Here is a 23,764-nt window from a genome sequence, read left to right as displayed (position 1 = left end):
TCCCAGAAAGTCAGCTAAAATAAATTCAAAGTTTCGCGGCCTGGTGACATTGCCTGGGCTAATAATGACCCGAAGTTAGGAAGTTAAATTAACTGTTTTTTGGTTATTCATCGGGTTTTCACCAGCGTATTCTTCATTCCTAATTAGGGTGTTCTACCGTTAATTAGGCCGAGTTTCAACGGATTTCGATTAAGCTCATCGTGGAAAATTAAACGTGTCCCGGCACCGTGAATACATTCTGGGTTCTAGTTGCCCTGAGGGTAAAAACGTGTGATCGATGTGCGGTACCACCTACGACAGCCTTTGTGGCATTGTGTGCATAGCAAACTCTAGACCGATGATGAGATTATTTATTTTTGGCCCTCTTTTTTTCGAACTGATTTATTGGTGAGGGACTCTACAACTAAACATTTTATTTTTCTTTTATTACGCTATTCATTCTTCATCCCTTGATAATTAACTTGTAAACATTGGGAGGAATTTTCAGGGGAGACTTTAACTCTAGTATTTTTGTTTGTCATAGATAAGACATTTTTTTGGGACGGTCCACAAGAAATTTGACAGTAAGTAATTACCATTAGAGTAATTACGTGTCCGATGTTTAATGTTTGTTGTTGTTATGCAACTAAAGAGTTTTTTAATTTAAAATTAAAAATGATTTTTTATTATAAAGCTTAATGTTTTTTTTTTTTTTTTTTTTTTTTTTTAAATTAAGTGGCTCTTAAGTAGAAATTTTTTATTTAGAAATTAATAAAAATCCGTTTTGCAAAATTGATCTGCAAATTTTGTCGAAAGTAAATTTTTTTAAAAGTAAAAATTAAAAAAAATTATTTAGAAAAAAAAAACTAAACAAATTTAAATATATGGGTGATTCTCTGTAAAGACGTCTTAAATCTGTACAAAATTGTCCGACCAAATTATTTTTGATTTTATTAGAAAAAAAAAACAAGGGCTACAAAACTATCAGCTTAATCATAATAAATAAACAGCCAAATTAATTTTTGTTTTTTCGATGTTTGTGTGTCTTTTGCCATATAACATGACAGGGGACTGTCTGCCAGGAGACTGTTTTTTTTTTTATCAAATTGAGAAAAATCAAGCAAACTATTTCAATGCATTCAACTTTTCAAGTTCTCAATGAATGTTTACATTGATTAGAATAATATTAAGACTTATGGATCGAATTTTATAAATAAATTATAAATAAAAATAGTTGCCAGGGGACTGAGTTTTAAAGTCGCCCAGACACATATTTCCAGCACAAACGTTGCTTTGACACTAAATAAAATGCCAATAAAGCGCTAACAGCCCTATGGTTATTAACTCAAGGCTAGTTAGGTTCTTATAAACCTTACAAAAGGTACAATAACACGCTTGATTTTCTTTTTGGCTTTGAACTTCTGGCAGGGGACTGATCTTAAAATGCCTGGGATAAACTTTGGTTTAATGAATTTAATGAAACAAATTAACTTTCGGTACTTTTTATTGAAGAAGATTGTTAGTTAACTAATTAAGTTTATAAACATTATGGACCAAATTATATATTATGGACGAATAACTTAAAATTTAATCTTAAAGTTTTAATTTTGGAAATGGGACAGCCCAAGGGACTGTTATTTCGGTGGTTTACGAATTTATAGCAAAAAAACCAAAATTTATTTCATTTTAGTTTTCAATGCTCCAAATAGAAATGTTTTTTTACTTTCGTAACAAATTTTTTTTAGTAACAGAATAACAATTTTTCCAATAAAAAAATGCCTGGGACAGAAAAACATCCTTACAGAGAATCACCCATATACTGATTAAGAAATTTAATTTGAAATTATTAAAAATAATTCAAATTGATTTGAGTTGAGTGTTTTAAGCTGAGAGAACAATTTATTTGAACCAAATGAGTTTATTATAAAGAAATCTCTTATTTAAATACAAAATACTTATTTGACACAATTAAATGAATTTATTTCAGACAAAGATATTGTTTCAGTGTATTTATTTAAATGAAATAGTTATTTGTTTATAGATCAAATATTTCTTTAATACTTTAAAATCATTCATTCAGTCAAATCAGATTTGTTAACTATAAACAAATGTGATATTTGAATGTCGATAAAGAAATCATGCTCTGTAATATAGTAAATAATATCTGACATATTTTTATAGTTATCAAAGCAATGAGGATGAGTTTATTTATATAATTTATATTGGGGTATCTTCTAATAATCTAAAATTATTAGATCCGAGTTGGATTTTGATAGTTTTTTTTCCATTATTAAATTCATCAAAAATTTACGTATATATACAAAGTTACTCAATTATAACAGGCGACGATAAAGGTATTAAAATTACGATAACTCAAATAGCGACAGTAGCGACACAAACGTCTTATGATTTATTTCAAACGAGATTTGTTAACTATTAACAAATCTTATTTGAATGAAATAAATCGGCGAATTCAATCAAATAAACCAAAACAAAATAGTATTTGGTTGAAATCAATCCAAATTTTAATCAAACAAATTTGTTCATATTAAATACATATTTTTAAGTTATTTTAAATAAATCTACAAATTTTAATCAAACAAACTGTTTTTTCAGTTCAAAAAATATATGTTACATATTTAACATAAATTTTTTTGATAATATCAAAAGTATAGGTAAATTTTATGTTTCTTTTTTATTGAAACACTTTAATTTGTCCTATACATAGAGTTTCTACAAAAAAGCTATAAATATAGATTTTTCATCATAAAATTTAATAATTTCTAAAAAGTTACTAAAAAAAAAAAAATACTTACGTATTTAATTCTAAATCTAGACGAAATTTGTGATTGAAGGCCTTTATCAAGAGGGAAGTTCGATGAAAATGTTTCCCCGCCTGTTGAAAGTAATAAAAAAGATAAACGTATAAAAAAATATCTAGTAGGATGTATGTACTTCTATTTTAATATACTTACTCTTGATCTCCCGCGAGCGGATTGATACCCGTCTCCATACCCGCCTCTCTGCGGATACTGTCACAAAGGAAGTTGTAAAACTCGTCGATTAAAAAACATATATCGGGAATTTAAATATGAGATGGGATTTCAGTTGATAGACAGATAAAATACAATATTATACACAAGAAATAAATTTAAATTTTTCGTACCTTCGGAGATCCGGCTTCACGGGTGGAAATCCCCATTTTCTCGTGATGCCTCAGCTGCACTGGATAAATAATCTGATAGTTGTGTGCCCCAATATCCCGTACTAGCTCCTGGTTTTGTCGATATTCGCGTAGCAGTCGTTCGACCTCGCCTGGAACCACAATAACCGCCAATTAAATAATATTATTAATGTTTTATCCTTTTATTACTTATAATAATAATAATAATAATAATAATAATAATAATAATAATAATAATAGCTTGGAGTTTATTATTAGAATCTGTTAATTGGGAAATTTTATTGGATTTAACGACTCGATATATTTCCGAGGATTCTATTTGCAGAATCCGTGAATATTAATAGCACACAGTCCTTTATTATTAATTACTTTACCATCGATTGAATAACTCGATACTAAGAACACAAAGTTATGATGTTATGAATAATAATAACAGAGGAATCAATTGCTTCGAAGAAGACGATGTACGAACGGGTTTATTAGTTACCTTTTCAAATATTAACAACATCCGATATTTGTTTGACAACTCGTTCGTTTCATAATTTTGATCAAAGGATTAAACTTATAATTATTCCCAATATCTTATTAAAAAAATGTAAACATGTCGCTTCGTTACAACTTTTGATTATTAGTTATAAAAAAGTTATTAATATCAATTTATAACTTATAATCGATAAAATTATATAAAAAAGGAGCTATTAATTTCTTATAAAATTTTCTTTTGTTTTTGTAGATTGGAAAAATTGCTGTTTTTTCTCTACATTAATTGAAATTAAGCAGGAGGCGCCATCAAAAATTAGGTAAATTTATTTTTTATTTTCAACAGTGCTTAACTGAATAAAAATTTTTTTTTACAATTTTATAAACTGGTAATTATTTTAACAATACAAACAATAAAAATTCAGCAAACTTTTATTAAATTTAAAATCCTTGATTTTTTGTCGGCGCCGAGAATCGAACCCGGTACTTTTAATCATCTCTTTCTTCAGTTTGTCATCAAGCTACGCTTAAACTTCTGAAGACGAAACAAAGTAAATAATCACTATTTTGGCACCTTAATACTGAAATTTTTCATATTTTGGCATTGAATTATATTTAATAAATTTTACCAGTTCATAAAATTCTATAAAAATAGAAGCCAATAAACAAAACATATTGAAACATTAGCGATAAGTTTATGAAACTCTAATAGATATCTTATACAATGATCGATCATTAATATTAGTACTCTTGAGAATACTATTAAATTGACTGATAAACAACGCGATAACAAGCCAAGAAGAAACAGTTCAATTAAACATTTGAAACTTTTTAAAAATACAGACCAACAATATTGATATTCAATATGAAAACGAGCGGGTGTAGAATTACGTAATAAAATCCGACGGTTCTATCCGCCATTTTGTTTAATTAATTACTCAGAAACGTTTTTTTTCTCCCTGAAGATTTTAAACTTTTAATATATTAATATGTATTTTTTTAAAATAGGGCAGTGTCGTGGACGGTTACGGAGAGCATCCGTATCCCAAAATGTTTCCTACAAGTACATACTATTTAATAATAATTAATTAATTCAATAATAATAATTAGCAGTTCCCGAGGGAGCTAAAGAAGCCTCAATATTTCTCATTATTTTCTTTTATGAAAAATTTGAGAAGAAAATGTCTAATTAAATCTCAAAAGTTCCATATTTGAGCACTTTTTAAAATTATTTTAGAACTTAGTGATGAAATATGGAAGAAAATAAGTTCCGTGGCGAAACTTGGAACTAAAACTTGGAACTTGTTTGGCGCCCTCTGGATCTACATATTCAACAACCGTCATTAGATCTAAGGTTTACAAGTATCGTTATTAAAGATAAATTAGTCCTTTTTTTGCGTAAGAACGTTATTATCAGATAAATAAAAAACAATGGTATTATTATTAATTATGATCATTATCATTTTCATTGTTGGTACGGTAAAATATTTTTCGTCATAATTTCGCCACAAAAAATTGTGTTAATCTTTGCATTACTTTACACAAAACGTTAGTGTTAATACAAATTTTTCACAATTTTTTATATTTTTTCCACGTTAAAATGTTGTTTGTTAGACAATAAATTTAAATGTTTTGCGTAGATAAGTAATTTTTTAAAGAAGTTTTTCTAAAATAACATCAATATCTCATTACGGCAAAAATTGCCTCTAATTTTTTGAACAAAGCAGCTTAGTTTCCAACCCTCCTTTTTCACCGTAATAACTGAGGGTCGGTACCTATTACCAAAAGGATTCATATCCAATTAATATTCAGAGCTTCTGATGATACTCCACCTAAAATTAGTTATTGACTACAACAGAGTGGAGACATCATACCCACTCAGAGAACTTCTCCTAAAATTGACGTTCCACGCTGAGCTTAATAGCAACTTTATTGCCGACCTTAATATAACAACAAGCTTATTGAGATTTTGATCACGCCCAAATTCATGCTTAATGTATTACACAATTTTCGTTGCAGTATCTTTTATAATACACAGGGTTTCCATGAAATTGATAGTGAAGCTTATCAAAGTACTCTCCATCAACAGTGTTTGAATTAATTAAAGATTTGTACTCATGCGATACACTAATCTATACAATTTTGGGTAAACAACTTTCCAAAATAAATTTTTTCCTTCAGTTAATAGCACAATTTATAATTTAATATCTAAAATGTGATTAGTAGTTGTCACTATATTGAATAACGACTCTTTCATCTTAAAAAATTACAGTTTTAAACAGTAAAAATTAGCGTTTCAATATATAGTCTATACTATGAGGAGAAAGGGAAGGTCTCACACTCGGAGAATTCAACATTTGAAACAGTAAAATTTCTACTCTTAAAATATATATTTTACCATTCCAAGCAAATCAATAATTATAAGTTGATTTTTAGCGTTGCGTTTAAAATTTACCATTTTACTTTGTAAATATTGACGTTGCTTGTATAGAAATTTAGTAACTGTAGTTAATATTTTTTACATGTCATAAGATCATTTTTGAGGTACGAAATGATAAATATCAAATCAAAATTCTTAATTATTATACTCTAACATTTTCGACTTTCACATAGCGAATATTACTGTTTAAAATAGTATTTCCTTCCATGTAAATAATAAATTGTAGCATTTAAATGATAAATATTATAAAGTGATTGTTAAAATCAGGATTTTACTGTTTGAAATGGTAATTTTTTCCAGTTGATCATTACTTATCAAATTGACTATTATTTACTACATTTTACTTTGTTCCGTGCACAATTTATAATTTAATATCGAAAATGTGATTAGTAGTTGTCACTATAGTAAATAACGACTCTTTCATCTTAAAAAATTACAGTTTTAAACAGTAAAAATTAGCGTTTCAATATATAGTCTATACTATGAGGAGAAGGGAAAGGTTTCACACTCGGAGAATTTAACATTTGAAACAGTAAAATTTCTACTCTTAAAATATATATTTTACCATTCCAAGCAAATCAATAATTATAAGTTGATTTTTAGCGTTGCGTTTAAAATTTACCATTTTACTTTGTAAATATTGACGTTGCTTGTATAGAAATTTAGTAACTGTAGTTAATATTTCTTACATGTCATAAGATCATTTTTGAGGTACGAAATGATAAATATCAAATCAAAATTCTTAATTATTATACTCTAACATTTTCGACTTTCACATAGCAAATATTACTGTTTGAAATAGTATTTCCTTCCATGTAAATAATAAATTGTAGCATTTAAATGATGAATATTATAAAGTGATTGTTAAAATCACGATTTTACTATTTGAAATGGCAATTTTTTCCAGATGATCATTACTTATTAAATCGACTATTATTCATGTAATGAATAATAAAAAAAACCCAAAATATCTCTTCAATATCAATTCATTAAAATTTCTTAATGGTTAACACGTATCAAGTTAATCTCGGCCTCTCCAGTCGAACAAACCCTATCTCAACTTCAAGTTTAAAGCCCCAGAAGTAAAAAGGTTCTGGTCGTCATTGATGTCAATGTCGAGGTGGGTGACCCCTGATGATCTTTCCTCACGATCCAACGGGTTGATAACGAGGCGTGGAGCGTGAAATTCCTTTGGTTCCCTCCGGGTAAATCAAGTCCCTCTTATCGTCCTCGTTTCTCGAATATTTTCCAATGTAAAAGCTGGCTCGAGCCCAGCCGAGTAGTAAAGTTAAGTAAAGCTGGGGGAGAAGGGTGCTGGAGGAGGTAGAAGGGGTGGAAGGTACACCAAAGCCCTAATGAACGCTTCAGCTGATGTAAGTCTTTTACAATCATGCTACTCAGCTCCATGGGGGCGTTTACTTATTGAGTCATTTAGGGACGACAGCTTTGGGTTGTTCTACATCTTCTGGTTATGACGTTATTCCTTCTCTCTCATGATTTTTATTAATAATCATAACTTATCTTCTCTTACTTAAATTTGGACCTAATTTTCTCGATTTAACTCAACATTCAGCGTCTCAGAAATAAATTATAAACTTTTCCGAGCGATCTCGAGATCCAAACAATTATCTTGTACAAAGTTAATATTAATCGTTATTGGTGTTAAGGGATTTGTATCATGTCAAGTTTATCACATTGATTTTATTTTCGAAGGAACGAAAACTGTTGCCTCACAAAACTTTTGTAATTCATTGTTATTACTCGCGGTTTCTAACCTAATTCATATTTATGAATTCCTTTAATAACCACAACTCGACCCCCAATGAAAGTTTTGCCCTTTTGCTAATGGTTGGTTACATTTTCAAAGACATTGTTGGAAGAAGGGAAAGGATTTGTGTTTGTTGTATTCAATTTACGGAAAAATCTCGGAGGATTTACGAGAAAATTATGCTTCAGGATATGCACGGTACAAACTTTCGATTGTTATTAATCTGTCGGAGAAGATGTTTCTGCGGCGATAAAATAAAGTGCTGAGGAATAAAAGTTTTGGGTCATTAAAGAAGCGTTAGATTGAATTGCCAAAGTAACGCTGGATTTATGAATAATGATTAAATTTATTTATCTTGTTATTAATAGAACTATCAAATTATAAATTAAATTACTTTAGGGGCGATCCATGGGAAAATGATTAAATTTTTTTAATTTCTCTAATTAGTCCTAATTTATTATTGAGTTTATATTTTACTACCCGAGTCAGAATAATGAACCTATATGAGCCTACATGAACCTACATGAGCCTACAGAATAATTTTCAATTGTTTTGATCGATATTATTCAATTTATAAATTGAATTTTTAAGTTTTTTTATCAATAAATTTTTAGTTACTATTTAAATTTATTTGTATTGTACTATTTAATATTGCTATAAGTATATTTTGCGAGGTTATATTGATCAATCAAAACAATTAAAGATAAAAATATCGATCAAAACAATTAAAAATTATCCTGTAGGCTCATGTAGGTTCATGTAGGCTTATGTAGGTTCATTATTCTGACTCGGGTAATTTGTAAAAAAAATTTTTTTTTAATCAATAAGAAAATCGATTTTTCTCTCCTAGTAACTTTTCAGCCGTACTAACTTGTATCCGGGACAAATGTTGTTTCAATAGTTTTAACAACAAATTCATTTTATGTTTGTTATTAACTAACATATTTATTATTATAGTTTTAAGAAGAAATTTTGATTATGTTCGTTATTAATTAACACCTAAGTTTATCAAGATCGTGTTGTCAGCATGCTAAATCCTTTATTTGTGTTTTTTAATTAGTTTTTTTTAATGATCCTAAATAATTTATAGTTAAATATATAAACAATAATGTTTCTAAGGTTGAAATAATATAAAAGTCTTTTTAATAAACAACTTTATGTAGACATTTTGTACTTGTCCCACCAGTCACAAATGCCTGTCCCACCAGTCACAATAAAAACAAATTTTTTTAATTGTTTCTACGTAGGTAATCAGTCTAATTCTTCATAATATTGAATGTTTGTACGATAAATTTTGTATTGAGAGGGAAGTAATTTTTAAAAGTTTAGTGGTCGAACTGAAATTGGACTTTAAGTATACCTTTGGTAAGAGAGAAGGATTTTTCTTAGTCCCACCAGTCACACTCAGTCAAATGATAATTACGAGAAACTTAAAAAGTAATGGAGGTTTTTGACAAAGGGATGTTGTTAATTAGTTATTCTTCTACATTATAAGATAAATTTTACTGCAGTATAAGTTTCAGTCACATAATTATAGCTTATAATTGATGAATTGATGACAAGAGTCAAATGTCCCACTGATCACTATGGAATGCCCCTTTTATTGATTTTTCGATTTATTAATTGCAAATATATATGATCTGAACTTTTGGAAATAATATTGCCATCGCAAGATCAATTAACTATTTTATTAACCAAATTATTAGAAACTCTTCCAAAAACTTGTTATAAAAAATTATTTGACCAAAAAATTTATAGAATCTTAAAAAAACCATATAAAGTTAAAATTTCCCGCGAAAAACATCAATTTTAAGTAAAAAAGATGAGAAATTTCGTATCCTACGTGATTCTAACACTTTCACGTTTTCACTGACTCACTTTTGTACTTTGAAAAATTTCTTCCTGGAACCGAAAAATTTAAGCTTTTTTTTAAGTTCGAGCTTTTGTTCGTAAGTCTTGTTAAAGTTAAAATATTTTAACAAATAAGAGATGATTTTAAAAAGTATATATCTTCTTTTTAATAAAATTATTATTATTGTTAATTTTATACACTCTAAAACATAAAAATTGATTCAATATAAATTTAAATAAAAAATTTGAAATTTTCCGGATTTTGTTCTCTATTATAATACAGCAAAAAACTTAAAATAAACTTGTAACTTAAATAATGAATTAACGTAAAATAAGGATTTTAAAAATGAATCTCAATTTTTAAAAACCATAACACATTAATAATATTTAAGTAATGATAAAAATAAAACAAATGAAAAAGTAACTATCAAACAGGGAAAATTAATTTAAAAAGTCCGCGAAAAAGAATTAACGTACAGCGACACCTGGACTACAATCACCGGCCTTACAATTTTGGGCATAACCGTTTAACGAGCTAGTGGCACCGCCACTCTCACCTGACAAATCGAGTACGGTCGTTATGTTTTTATACACAAGCGTCATATTTTATCTAACCAAATATCATTTTTATAAACAAACTCCACGGATTTGGCTGATGATATTCAATAGGCGCAACACTCACCAAATTTATCAAGCTAATTCAAAAAATTGGGTTGCTACCATAAGTTTCTCGGCCGCTATAATGTTTACAGCCATCAGACTAATTTATATCCAAAAATTACTCTTTTTCTCCAATAGACATCAATTTTTATAAACACCAAACGTATTTTTTATTTTTCCTGAACCTTTCAGATATTCTCTTCAAAGTAATAGGTCATAAGACTCAAACTGAAGTCTCAGATCTCAGCAATCATCAGCAGACTCGACATTATCTCGCTAAGCAACTCGGAAAAAAGAAAAGTTGACGTGTAACGTAATATCCCTCTTAGTGATAGCTGCTTCCTTAGACGACGTGCAAATAGATTCCAAGTTCCGCCGGAGTTAAATGGATTAAGGCTAAATATAAAACCCAGATAACCCGAATAGGATCCAAAGCAGAATAAGAAGGAGCTGGAATCTCTTTCAGAAAAAGGGGCTGAACCCCCGGACATTAATCATTCCCGGGCGGCATAAGAATCAAACCAAGTGGTCAAAGTTTCCATCTAACGTTCTTTTAGTCCCTGATTGTGTAAACATCGCTCCCTCCGGGACCTTTGGTCCACCGTTCCCTGATATATATCAAGTTTTATTCCATTTTATGGCGGACTGGGGTGGAGCGATCGATCTCCGATAAAACGATAATCGGTTTGGGGCGAAGGAGCGCCCACGTGCCGAAGGACAACTGTTAGATGATAAAATACTCCACCGGATGTTGTTATGAGACACGTCAAGCTACTCCCAGATTTACGTCCTGGAGAAGATTTATCGACTAGAAATGATAGTCGAGATAAAGGTGAGCTTTGAATGTTCTTCTTGATCAACTGACTTGTCCTGGAGCGGGTTCAAGATAAAATTCTACCGAGAACAATATCAACGATAAGGTACCACAGCCTTGCAAGTCGAAACGACCCAGATTTGGTTCGCATATGTTTACGTACATAATGTATAATGTGTTGCATTGATGGCAAGAAGACAACTGGGGCATTTCATAGTGACTGGTGGGACATTTGACTCTGGAATTTCATCAATTATAGGCTATAATTATGTGACTGAAACTTATACTATAGTAAAATTTATCTTATAATATAGAAGAATAACTAATTAACAACATCCCTTTGTCAAAAACCTCTATTACATGCGGAAAAAAATTTTGTTAAGATAACCTAAGATATGTTATGGTAACAAATGAATTTGTTAACATAGGGATAACAAATTATATGTTAAAATAACAAAATTTAGGTTATAACAAGTCATTGATATGTTATAACAACAACAAAATTTTGTTACTACAGCAAAATCTTTAAGTTGATTCGACAAAATACTTTAGTTGGTATAACAATTTTTTTTGTTAAAATAGCAAAATTATTCTATTAAAATAACAAAGAGAATTTGTTGGAGTAACAAAGACAATTTGTTGAAGTAATAGAGAGAATTTGTAATAATAACAATGAGAATTTGTTGCAATAACAAATAAATTTGTTACAGTAAATTTCATAAAAATACATTTAAAAATACGCTATAATTAGCTATATAGCTGATTTGGAAATTATTTTGGCAACAAATTAGTTTTGTTATTGCAGCAAAATCACTTTGTAACAGCAACAAAATCATTTTGTTGCAACAACAAAGTCATTTTGTGATAGCAACAAAATGATTTTGTTAGGAGCAACAAATTGATTTTGTGATTTAACAAACTGGTTTGTTAGTACAACTTGAAACATTTTGTTAATGCACGTGATGGATTTGTTGCTCCAACTACACTCATTTGTTACCACAACATATTCTTCAGTTATCCCGTCTTTTGTTATTTCAACAAAATTGTTTTATGCGTGTGGAAGAATAACTAATTAACAACATCCCTATGTCGAAAATCCCGATTACTTTTTAAGTTTCTCGTAATTATCATTTGACTGAGTGTGACTGGCGGGTCTAAGAAAAATCCTTCTCTCTTACCAAAGGTATACTTAAAGTCCAATTTCAGTTCGACCACTAAACTGAAAAAAAATACTCCCCTCTCAATACAAAATTTATCCTACAAACATTCAATATTATGAAGAATTAGACTGATTACCTACGTAGAAACAATTAAAAAAATTTGTTTTTATTGTGACTGGTGGGATAGGCATTTGTGATTGGTGGGACAAGTACAAAATGTCTACATCAAGTTGTTTATTAAAAAGACTTTTATATTATTTCAACCTTAGAAACATTATTGTTTATATATTTAACTATAAATTATTTAGGATCATTAAAAAAAACTAATTAAAAAACACAAATAAAGGATTTAGCATGCTGACAACACGATCTTGATAAACTTAGGTGTTAATTAATAACGAACATAATCAAAATTTCTTCTTAAAACTATAATAATAAATATGTTAGTTACTAACAAACATAAAATTAATTTGTTGTTAAAACTATTGAAACAACATTCGACCGGAATTCAAGTTAGTACGGCTGAAAAGTTACTAGGAGAGAAAAATCGATTTTCTTATTGAAAAAAAATTTTTTTTACAAATTAGTAAAATATAGACTTTTAATAATAAATTAAGACTAAATTAGAATGAATTAAAGAAATTTTTAAATTTTAGTCATTTTCCTAATTCGCGTGGAATGCCCCTATAGTAAAATTTATCTTATAATATAGAAGAATAACTAATTAACAATATCCGTTTATCAAAAACCTTCATTACTTTTTAAGTTTCTTGTAATTATCATTTGACTGAGTGTGACTGGTGGGACTAAGAAAAATCCTTCTCTCTTACCAAAGGTATACTTAAAGTCCAATTTCAGTTCGACCACTAAACTGAAAAAAAATATTCCCCTCTCAATACAAAATTTATCCTACAAACATTCAATATTATGAAGAATTAGACTGATTACCTACGTAGAAACAATTAAAAAAATTTGATTTTGTTGTGACTGGTGGGACAGGCATTTGTGATTGGTGGGACAAGTACAAAATGTCTACATCAAGTTGTTTATTAAAAAGACTTTTATATTATTTCAACCTTAGAAACATAATTGTTTATATATTTAACTATAAATTATTTAGGATAATTAAAAAAAACTAATTAAAAAACACAAATAAAGGATTTAGCATGCTGACAACACGATCTTGATAAACTTAGGTGTTAATTAATAACGAACATAAAAAGATTTGTTCTTAAAACTATAATAATAAATATGTTAGTTAATAACAAACATAAAATTAATTTGTTGTTAAAACTATTGAAACAACATTCGACCGGAATTCAAGTTAGTACGGCTGAAAAGTTACTAGGAGAGAAAAATCGATTTTCTTATTGAAAAAAAATTTTCTTTATAAATTAGTAAAATATAAACTTTTATTAATTAGGACTAAATTAGAATGAATTAGAGAAATTTTAGTCATTTTTCCATTTCGCATGGAATGTTCCAACTAGTTCTTTGGGATAAAAAGGTGCGAGGAGTTGCCTAGAAGCAAGATGCGCATGCAAACCAGACGAAGTCTGGTTTCTTTTCCATTTCTGCTCCTGGCAGTTTTCCTACTCACCGGCGGGGGTCTCTTCATTCCAGAAAGAGTCGTCCAAGGTGTAATCGGCTTCTGTAACAGAAAACGAAGAAACACTTATGATTTTTAATGTACAACACAATCATGATGGGCAAAAATGGTTATGAGCTGGCAGATGATTAATTTATAGGGGTTGTTCGGTTCAGACTCGGGCTTACTGGGTCAAGAGGTTAATTAAATATTTGGAGATACAAACATTTTTATCCCGAGGGTAAAAGGGAGCCAGCCAGATAAAAGGGAGCCAGACAGAGTTGGAAGAAAAAAATACAGCGAGCCAAAAAGGTGGAACAAGAAACTTGGGTCCCTCCTGAATAATCATCCCGAGGTTTTTCTCAACTTGGGTTCGTTCACAAATGCGAGGGCGCGTGACGTGAATTTTTCTTTTTCTCAGGGTCTTCTTGTCTTTTAAAAGTAAAGGAAAAATAACTAAAGCAGAGCTCATGAGTGAGCAGTACAACGCTCACACACATGCTCCTCAGGAGGAGGAAGAAGGATCGATAGCGGCTCACACCCGACAAGATGACACCGCGGGCAACTTTAAGAAAAGTACTTGTATGTAATATACAAGAGAGTTTTGTGATGTGTGTTGGGGCTCGAGCCAGCAAGTATGAGTTGAATAAAAGAGTGTTAGGCGGCAGACCGGGATAAAACAGTGTAGTGTGATAAAAATAAAAGGAATAAGAATAAAAGTTGGAGTTTCATTAGAGAACCCAAAGCGAAATCGACTCACTCATATTCTCCTACCCAACTACTCACCACTTCTCTCATCCGCTTGAGAAACTAAACTTTTTCATCTCTCTCGAGATTTCACCCTTTAGCACCCGTGATACTTGTAAGCTACTATCTTTAAGTTTACTGTTTTACTTCGCCCGATCTAGTTTCAAACTCGATCACCAGAATCGCACCAATTCCCTTTATGGATCAAAGGGAACAGTGCTTGGTGAGAAAGGCTGCTTGGCTATTCGAATTGAACTCCAACCACTTCTATCATTGGATTGTTGGAATTACTTCCTTCAAAAGGTGACCAGAAATAGGAAACTGCAGAAAGTTACCAACAGAATGAAGCAACAGGATTATAACTATTAGAACTAAGGTTACATCCAACCTAATGCATACTATCAATTCCTGGGATTGTTGTCACTCAATAGAGTTTCGAAAGCAGCAGCAGCCCTGGCAAATGTATGCAAGTCCAGGGTTGCCCCTGAAAGACACTGGATCGATACCGGATTAATTACTGGTGGACAAGTGAGAGTAGCCCGGTTCTCCCTTTGCGATTCCGCGATTGCGTGACGGACGTTGTCTTCCAATTAGCAATTTTAGACCCAAGTTTTTACCATTCTTGTGGATATTCATCTGTTTGAGTTGGACGCACGCATAAAACAATTTTGTTAAAATAACAAAAGACGGGATAACTGAAAAATATGTTGTGGTAACAAATGAGTGTAGTTGGAGCAACAAATCCATTAGGTCCATTAACAAAATATTTCAAATTGTACTAACAAACCAGTTTGTTAAATCACAAAATCAATTTGTTGCTATTACAAAATGACTTTGTTGTTGCAACAAAATGATTTTGTTGCTGTTACAAAGTGATTTTGTTGCAATAACAAAACTAATTTGTTGCCAAAATATTTTCCAAATCAGCTATATAGCTGATTATAGCGTATTTTTAAATGTATTCTTATAAAATTTACTGTAACAAATTTATTTGTTATTGCAACAAATTCTCATTGTTATTATTACAAATTCTCTCTATTACTTCAACAAATTGTCTTTGTTACTCCAACAAATCCTCTCTGTTATTATAATAGAATAATTTTGCTATTTCAACAAAAAAAATTGTTATACCAACTAAATTATTTTGTCGAATCAACTTAAAGATTTTGCTGTATTAAAAAAACTTTTTTGTTGTTATAACATATCAATAACTTGTTATAATCTAAATTTTGTTATTTTAACATAAAATTTGTTATTCCTATGTAAACAAATTCATTTGTTACCATAACATATCTTAGGTTATCTTAACAAAATTTTTTTCTGCGTGTAGTTGTAGCTTATAGACACGCATAAAACAATTTTATTGAAATAACAAAAGACGGGATAACTGAAAAATATGTTGTGGTAACAAATGGGTGTAGTTGGAGCAACAAATCCATTAGGTGCATTAACAAAATGTTTCAAGTTGTACTAATAAACAGGTTTGTTAAATCACAAAATCAATTTGTTGCTCCTAACAAAATCATTTTGTTGCTATCACAAAATGACTTTGTTGTTGCAATAAAATGATTTTGTTGCTGTTACAAAGTGATTTTGTTGCAATAACAAAACTAATTTGTTGCCAAAATATTTTCCAAATCAGCTATGTAGCTGATTATAGCGTATTTTTAAATGTATTCTTATAAAATTTACTGTAACAAATTTATTTGTTATTGCAACAAATTCTCATTGTTATTATTACAAATTCTCTCTATTACTTCAACAAATTGTCTTTGTTACTCCAACAAATTGTCTTTGTTACTCCAACAAATTCTCTTTATTACTTTAATAGAATAATTTCGCTATTTCAACAAAAAAAATTGTTATACCAACTAAAGTATTTTGTCGAATCAACTTAAAGATTTTGCTGTAGTAACAAAACTTTTTTGTTGTTATAACATATCAATAAATTTTGTTATTTTAACATATAATTTGTTATCCCTATATTAACAAATTAATTTGTTACCATAACATATCTTAGGTTATCTTAACAAAATTTTTTTCTGCGTGCGGAATTCACCAGATAATCTGAGATTTATCAGCTTTCTAGAAAAATACTATAGAAATAAAAGACAGGGGGTGATTAATTGCTCATCGCCCTTTGTTCATTTCGTTTCGAAATAATAGGTTTACCTTTTGGAGACCTTATCAGGTCACGTTTCGTTCTCCAGATCGAAAGATAAAGAATCAAGGTCTTATACTTTCCGCTTCATATCTTTCTTCCATACACTAAAACCAGAAGAAGATACAAACATAGACTCACACAGACTTTATCTATCTGTTCTTCTTTGTGTGTATATTCTCTCCTTTGCCTATCCGTTGGTGGAGAAGCCCCGGGGTCGCTCCATGGCAACCAGACTCTCGACACGCCACACCTTGATAAACCGGCTAAATCTCATCCTTTACCCCTCTACACTTTATACAACTCAACTTTATCCTGAACTATATTCTGTAAACTCACATCCCCTATTCTTTTTTATTATTCCACAATCGTGCGTTTTGTTTATCCCCTAGTACTCTGGTGTACAACAAGGATTCAACGGCCACCAACTTGAAAGGGATCAACGTAATCATCAGCAATAGAGTCCTTAACCAAGATCTTATATGAAGGACGAAATCCACCTACCTGACAAACACCATTGGGACCTGGTTAGAATCTTCTTAGAGCTTAGAGCTTGTCTCCAAGACAAAGTGACCAAGATGACTTTTTTCCGGAGCCAAATCCTATTAGCTCTACCCTGGGAGCAGATTGTCAGGGAAAGAATCAAGATGGGAATATAAGTGCAGGCCTACTTGGAACTAACAAGAAACACTTTGGGTTCATCAAGGAGATTATCTAGTTATAGATGTGTAAATGTTTGTGCAACTCAAGGGGAAATCACCCAACAAGATGATGATCTTGATATAGATGACGATAATGATGGTGGATAAGGTGAATGTAGAGAAAAAGTATAAAGAGAGTAACTCGGGCAACGGCCGAGCAACGTCCGGGAATCCCCGCTCGAACTCGTTCCCGGATTAATCAATGAATCGACCTTGCGTAACCAACCCCCGGGAGTTCCTCTCAGTCTTTCTCTCTCGAGGTCTATTTCTGTCTCGCTCAGTGACGCCAGGAGGTTGACGTACGTTTGCCCCAACGACGATTTACGTGGATCTCGTTTCCCACTCGAGCTCCATGGCAACCAGGAGCATGAGCATGCCAAGAGAGAGAGAGAGTGTCGTAGTGGGAAACGCAAATAGGACATGCTGCACACGGATTTAAAAGTCATTTCTGAGCGTCATTCTGATAAGACGTCATCAAATTACTCACCTCGTTTCATCAATTTAAATTGGACATCTGATCCAGAAGTGGATTCTGGAGAAGGGGACAACTGGCTGAAGATAGCGAAGGATCCTTAGGAAGAAACAGTCGTTGGTTGTGTTTCTTGGTGGAGCTAACGCAGATAGGGAGCGTTCTATCACCTACTGAACCACTGTAACGGAGGTAGCACAAGGTTGGGAGAAGTACCGTTGCATCCCGCACATCTCGCAGGTGCAGGGCGTGGTACCTTGTCGGCAATATCGATTACAACCCGGGCGGTTGCGCATTCACGTCGACACGTGGACGGACGCGGCCAGACTAAATTTGTGTTGCCCTATATTTTAGGTCCGCACTCATCTGCCTCTCAAAGATTGATTGCTCTCCCGATCTTCTCTCCCTATTATATACAACACTAGTAAGAGTTTCTCTCCCGGTATTCAGCATCCAGTTTCTATCCAGGGATCAACTGAATTTGTCTATTCTAAAGTATAACATCATTATGCTCTCCCCTATAAGCTACAACTACAATCTGAGAATCTATTTCACAGACAGGAAACTCTGCCGTTATTTATAAACTTTTTCCTTCTGTTTGTTGGGTGGACATTTTAAAACTACCCTTTTACTCCGATCGATGCTTTCATAAATTCAGCATAAAATACATAAATTTCATAAATTATGTCACAAAATTCTTGTTTACATAGTTCTTGAAAGAAAATGGATCCCATTTGAATTTTTTATCGCTCTTGGGGTTTAATTTCGTGGATCATGCTATCGTCTAATCGTAGACTCCCTATTTCGATCAGCAAACATCAGTTTCTTTGATAGCTGCCTAAATTTCATCACACCTCAATAAGATTAGACAGCAACCTAAATAACGCAATTTATCCATCGGAATTTGACAGAAAAACAACTATGAATGGTAACTTCGTCAACGATGCCAACATTTATCAACATCTCAACCGGTTGTTTCAATAGTTTCAATGGAAACTTAGAAGCTTCTGTATAAAAGCATTACTTAAGCTCTACAAACTTAACCAGTAAAGTAATGTAGCTTGCAATAAAGTCTTGTTGAAAACAAAAAACGTTTTCTCTGGTTTAAAAGGTCTTTATAGCGTGTTTAGAGACGTCTCCACGAAATAGAAAAGAGAAATTGGCTATTTAGCAGACCAGGGGGAGGTGTAACGACTCCAGTATGAAAACTCCTAATTCACCGGGCCGTTCTCAGCAGTCTGCTGATAGAAAACAGAGCTTTAGTGCTTTAGCAACTCAGAATTTCCCGCAAGTTGTCTCTTGAAGACTATGGACGACCGCTCAGGGAGTTCTAAGAAGGTTGTTATGTTCTCACTTGTCAGGACTGGCCATTATTGTTCTTATTCCCGTTGCTATTGTCTGTTATGTCTGCAGTCTACAAAAACAACATGTGGGACTTCTCAAGGGAACTCCCTATTCTGGCTCTGACGCTAAATAATTCCTCCAGTTAGTGCCCTAAAGTTGTTTACGGGCTTTTAAGGATCTGGGTGCTCTAAAAAGGGGATGAATTGGACAGCTAAAAGGCTTGCAAATAGGAATGGTGATGGATCTTGGGTTCTATCGACTTTATCGGTCACGTGGACTCTCATCTTGTCCCGCTTTCTTCTCTGGTCTAAGATGCACAAAGGCTGCGATAAAGATGAAGGCTAGGTCAAGCTAGTCAATGAAACTGACTAGAATAGGGCCGTGGAATTTATCTGGAAAGGGATTTGCTGATCGATCACGATACAACACTGCTCAATGATGAATGAGAATATTAAAGATTAACGCGATTAGCAGTAATAAATTCGGTGGCTTGCGGTGATTAATCGGGCCACTTTACGAGGATTGTGTTTTATTGTTGAGTATCAAACCCTCTGGGTAATCCAATATTAATGCCACCAAGATCTAGTATTTAGGTGGATCTTTTTTGTTATTGTTGGATCGATTGGTGACTTTTTTTAGGTAGTCATAGAAATCAATCTTTTGCATTGGTTTTCATGTCGGAATTTACTTAAAATTTTGTCGTAATTTCTCTTATCTAGTCGAGTAAAGCTCAAAAATAACGTTAGTTAAAAAATGTATGTATGCACGCATAAAACAATTTTGTTGAAATAACAAAAGACGGGATAACTGAAAAATATGTTGTGGTAACAAATCAGTGTAGTTGGAGCAACAAATCTATTAGGTCCATTAACAAAATATTTCAAGTTGTACTAACAAACAAGTTTGTTAAATCACAAAATCAATTTGTTGCTCCTAACAAAATCATTTTGTTGCTATCACAAAATGACTTTGTTGTTGCAATAAAATGATTTTGTTGCTGTTACAAAGTGATTTTGTTGCAATAACAAAACTAATTTGTTGCCAAAATATTTTCCAAATCAGCTATGTAGCTGATTATAGCGTATTTTTAAATGTATTCTTATAAAATTTACTGTAACATATTTATTTGTTATTGCAACAAATTCTCATTGTTATTATTACAAATTCTCTCTATTACTTCAACAAATTGTCTTTGTTACTCCAACAAATTCTCTTTGTTATTTTAATAGAATAATTTTGCTATTTGAACAAAAAAAATTGTTATACCAACTAAAGTATTTTGTCGAATCAACTTAAAGATTTTGCTGTAGTAACAAAACTTTCTTGTTGTTATAACATATCAATAACTTGTTATAACCTAAATTTTGTTATTTTAATATATAATTTGTTATCCCTATATTAACAAATTCATTTGTTACCATAACATATCTTAGGTTATCTTAACAAAATTTTTTTCTGCGTGTAGTTGTAGCTTATAGGAACGCATAAAACAATTTTGTTGAAATAACAAAAGACGGGATAACTGAAAAATATGTTGTGGTAACAAATGAGTGTAGTTGGAGCAACAAATCCATTAGGTCCATTAACAAAATATTTCAAATTGTACTAACAAACCAGTTTGTTAAATCACAAAATCAATTTGTTGCTATCACAAAATGACTTTGTTGTTGCAACAAAATGATTTTGTTGCTGTTACAAAGTGATTTTGTTGCAATAACAAAACTAATTTGTTGCCAAAATATTTTCCAAATCAGCTATGTAGCTGATTATAGCGTATTTTTAAATGTATTCTTATAGAATTTACTGTAACATATTTATTTGTTATTGCAACAAATTCTCATTGTTATTATTACAAATTCTCTCTATTACTTCAACAAATTGTCTTTGTTACTCCAACAAATTCTCTTTGTTATTTTAATAGAATAATTTTGCTATTTGAACAAAAAAAATTGTTATACCAACTAAAGTATTTTGTCGAATCAACTTAAAGATTTTGCTGTAGTAACAAAACTTTCTTGTTGTTATAACATATCAATAACTTGTTATAATCTAAATTTTGTTATTTTAATATATAATTTGTTATCCCTATATTAACAAATTCATTTGTTACCATAACATATCTTAGGTTATCTTAACAAAATTTTTTTCTGCGTGTGCAATATAACGCGGGATGTTGTCGCGATTGTGTCTAAAGTTCTTGAAGGATCTAGATGAAATTTGGTACACATATTCTTTGGATAATAAGCTTGAATGAGTTTGAAGATGAGCAAAATCCGTGAATAAGTTTAGAAATGGCAGCTCTTCAAAATTATCAAAATAGTGAAAATCACGTTTTCGGTGATTTCATTGATGTATAACTTTGGATTGAAAAGAGATGACTAATTTTCGATAAATTTATGTGATTGCTCATGAAGTTACCTTCAATTTGACGCATATAACATTGACATTCCGACCATTTTTAGTTATTTCATTAAAGTTAAGAGTTTTATTGAACCATTTTTAGGCAATTTGTAGTACAACCGACTTATGTACGTCATTTTATCAAGAATTTCATTCAGTAAAATCTACCTTCCATTTCGGGTGTGGCCGAATGGTGTCTTTTTTTTACTGGAGGACGAATGCGGTTCACTCAATTAATTTTAACACGAGGATCAATATTAAAAATCTGTTGACGGAGATTATACCTTTTTAGACTCATAAATATTTATCGGAGACAACATGTTGTGGGGAGGAAAAAACGTTACCAGTGAATTTTGAATATTGATCAACAATATCCGCTGGGCAAGTCGGCAAATCAACAGCCGTGATATTTCGTTTTAGCTGTGGCAAATGTGCGAGAGTGATCGTATTTATAGATATAGAATATGTGGATTGTGCATTGCTGAGTTTATTGGTTTTAAAGGTGTGCTAAAAAAAATAAATAATCAAAATCACTGGGACTGTTACTCAGCTATTTTATAAAAAAACATTAATATCGGCACAAAGGAAATGAGTGAGAAAAAATTTTTAATCTATTGGTACGGAGCTGATATTAAAATGATTATTAAAAATTGATAAGAGATTATTGTATTTTTTTATAACAGTAGTTTTGCTGATTAATGTTTGAGTAAAGAACGAATTTAGAAATGTGGATATTTTTTGTGATTTAAAATTAATTGGTTTGTAATTATCATGGTTTGTAGAGCCAGTGAGTGCCAAAGAAGTTTCAAATTCCTCCACGGAACTTTTTTTTCCATATTTTATTACTTACTTCTTAAATAATTTAAAAAAGTGCTCAAATATGTAATTTTTGAGATTAAATTAGATATTTTCTTCTCAAATAATTCATAAAAGAAATTTTGAGGCTTGAGAAACTGGTTTGTTCAAAATATTAAAGGCAATTTTTGCATTAATGAGACATTGATGTTATTTTAAAAAAACTTCTTTAGAAAATTATTTATTGAAACATTTAATTAATTGTCTAACAAACAACATTTTAAAGCGGAAAATAGGATAAAAAATTGTGAAAAATTTGTATTAACACTAACGTTTTGTGTAAAGTAATACAAAGATTAACACAATTTTTTGTGGCGAAATTATGACGAAAAATATTTTACCGTACCAATAATGAAAATTATAATGATCATAATTAATAATAATACCATTGTTTTTTATTTATCTGATAATAACGTTCTTACGCAAAAAAAGGACTAATTTATCTTTAATAACGATACTTGTAAACCTTAGATCTAATGACGGTTGTTGAATATGTAGATCCAGAGGGCGCCAAACAAGTTCCAAGTTTTAGTTCCAAGTTCCGCCACGGAACTTTTTTTCTTCCATATTTCATCACTAAGTTCTAAAATAATTTTAAAAAAGTGCTCAAATATGTAACTTTTGAGATTTAATTAGACATTTTCTTCTCAAATTTTTCATAAAAGAAAATAATGAGAAATATTGAGGCTTCTTTAGCTCTCTCGGGAACTACTAATTATTATTATTAAATTAATTAATTATTATTAAATAGTATGTACTTGTAGGAAACATTTTAGGATACGGATGCTCTCCGTAACCGTCCACGACACTGCCCTATTTTAAAAAAAAATACATATTAATACATTAAAAGTTTAAAATCTTCGGAGAGAATAAAATACGTTTCGGAGTAATTAATTAAACAAAATGGTGGATAGAACCGTCGGATTTTATTACGTAATTCTACACCCGCTCGTTTTCATATTGAATATCAATATTGTTGGTCTGTATTTTTAAAAAGTTTCAAATGTTTACTTGAACTGTTTCTTCTTGGCTTGTTATCGCGTTGTTTATCAGTCAATTTAATCGTGTCATCAAGAGTACTAATATTAATGATCGATCATTGTATAAGACATCTATTAGAGTTTCATAAATTTATCGCTAATGTTTCAATATGTTTTGTTTAT

The 23,764-nt window shown here is 31.0% G+C and overlaps 1 protein-coding gene across 13 annotated transcripts in view; it reads right to left on the bottom strand.

The window, feature by feature from the left end:
• LOC123265993 (disintegrin and metalloproteinase domain-containing protein 11) overlaps positions 1 to 23,764 on the bottom strand; it is a 153,640-nt gene that overhangs the window by 81,879 nt on the left and 47,997 nt on the right. For 12 of the 13 annotated variants that reach the window (XM_044730012.1, XM_044730008.1, XM_044730018.1 and 9 more), the window contains exons 2-5: positions 13,937 to 13,987; positions 3,146 to 3,294; positions 2,955 to 3,011; positions 2,796 to 2,875 (exon numbers count right to left, since the gene is read on the bottom strand). In XM_044730012.1, coding sequence (XP_044585947.1) covers positions 2,796 to 2,875; positions 2,955 to 3,011; positions 3,146 to 3,294; positions 13,937 to 13,987 — 337 coding nt within the window. Of the gene's footprint in view, positions 1 to 2,795; positions 2,876 to 2,954; positions 3,012 to 3,145; positions 3,295 to 13,936; positions 13,988 to 18,020; positions 18,144 to 23,764 lie in introns of those variants that run through there. The other variant, XM_044730015.1, reaches the window with a different exon arrangement.

The sequence above is a fragment of the Cotesia glomerata genome, linkage group LG5 (genome assembly GCF_020080835.1).
Source record: "Cotesia glomerata isolate CgM1 linkage group LG5, MPM_Cglom_v2.3, whole genome shotgun sequence".
Taxonomy (NCBI): Eukaryota; Metazoa; Arthropoda; class Insecta; order Hymenoptera; family Braconidae; genus Cotesia; species Cotesia glomerata.
Note: the sequence above shows the minus strand (reverse complement) of the source record. Positions and strands in the feature narration are given on the sequence as shown.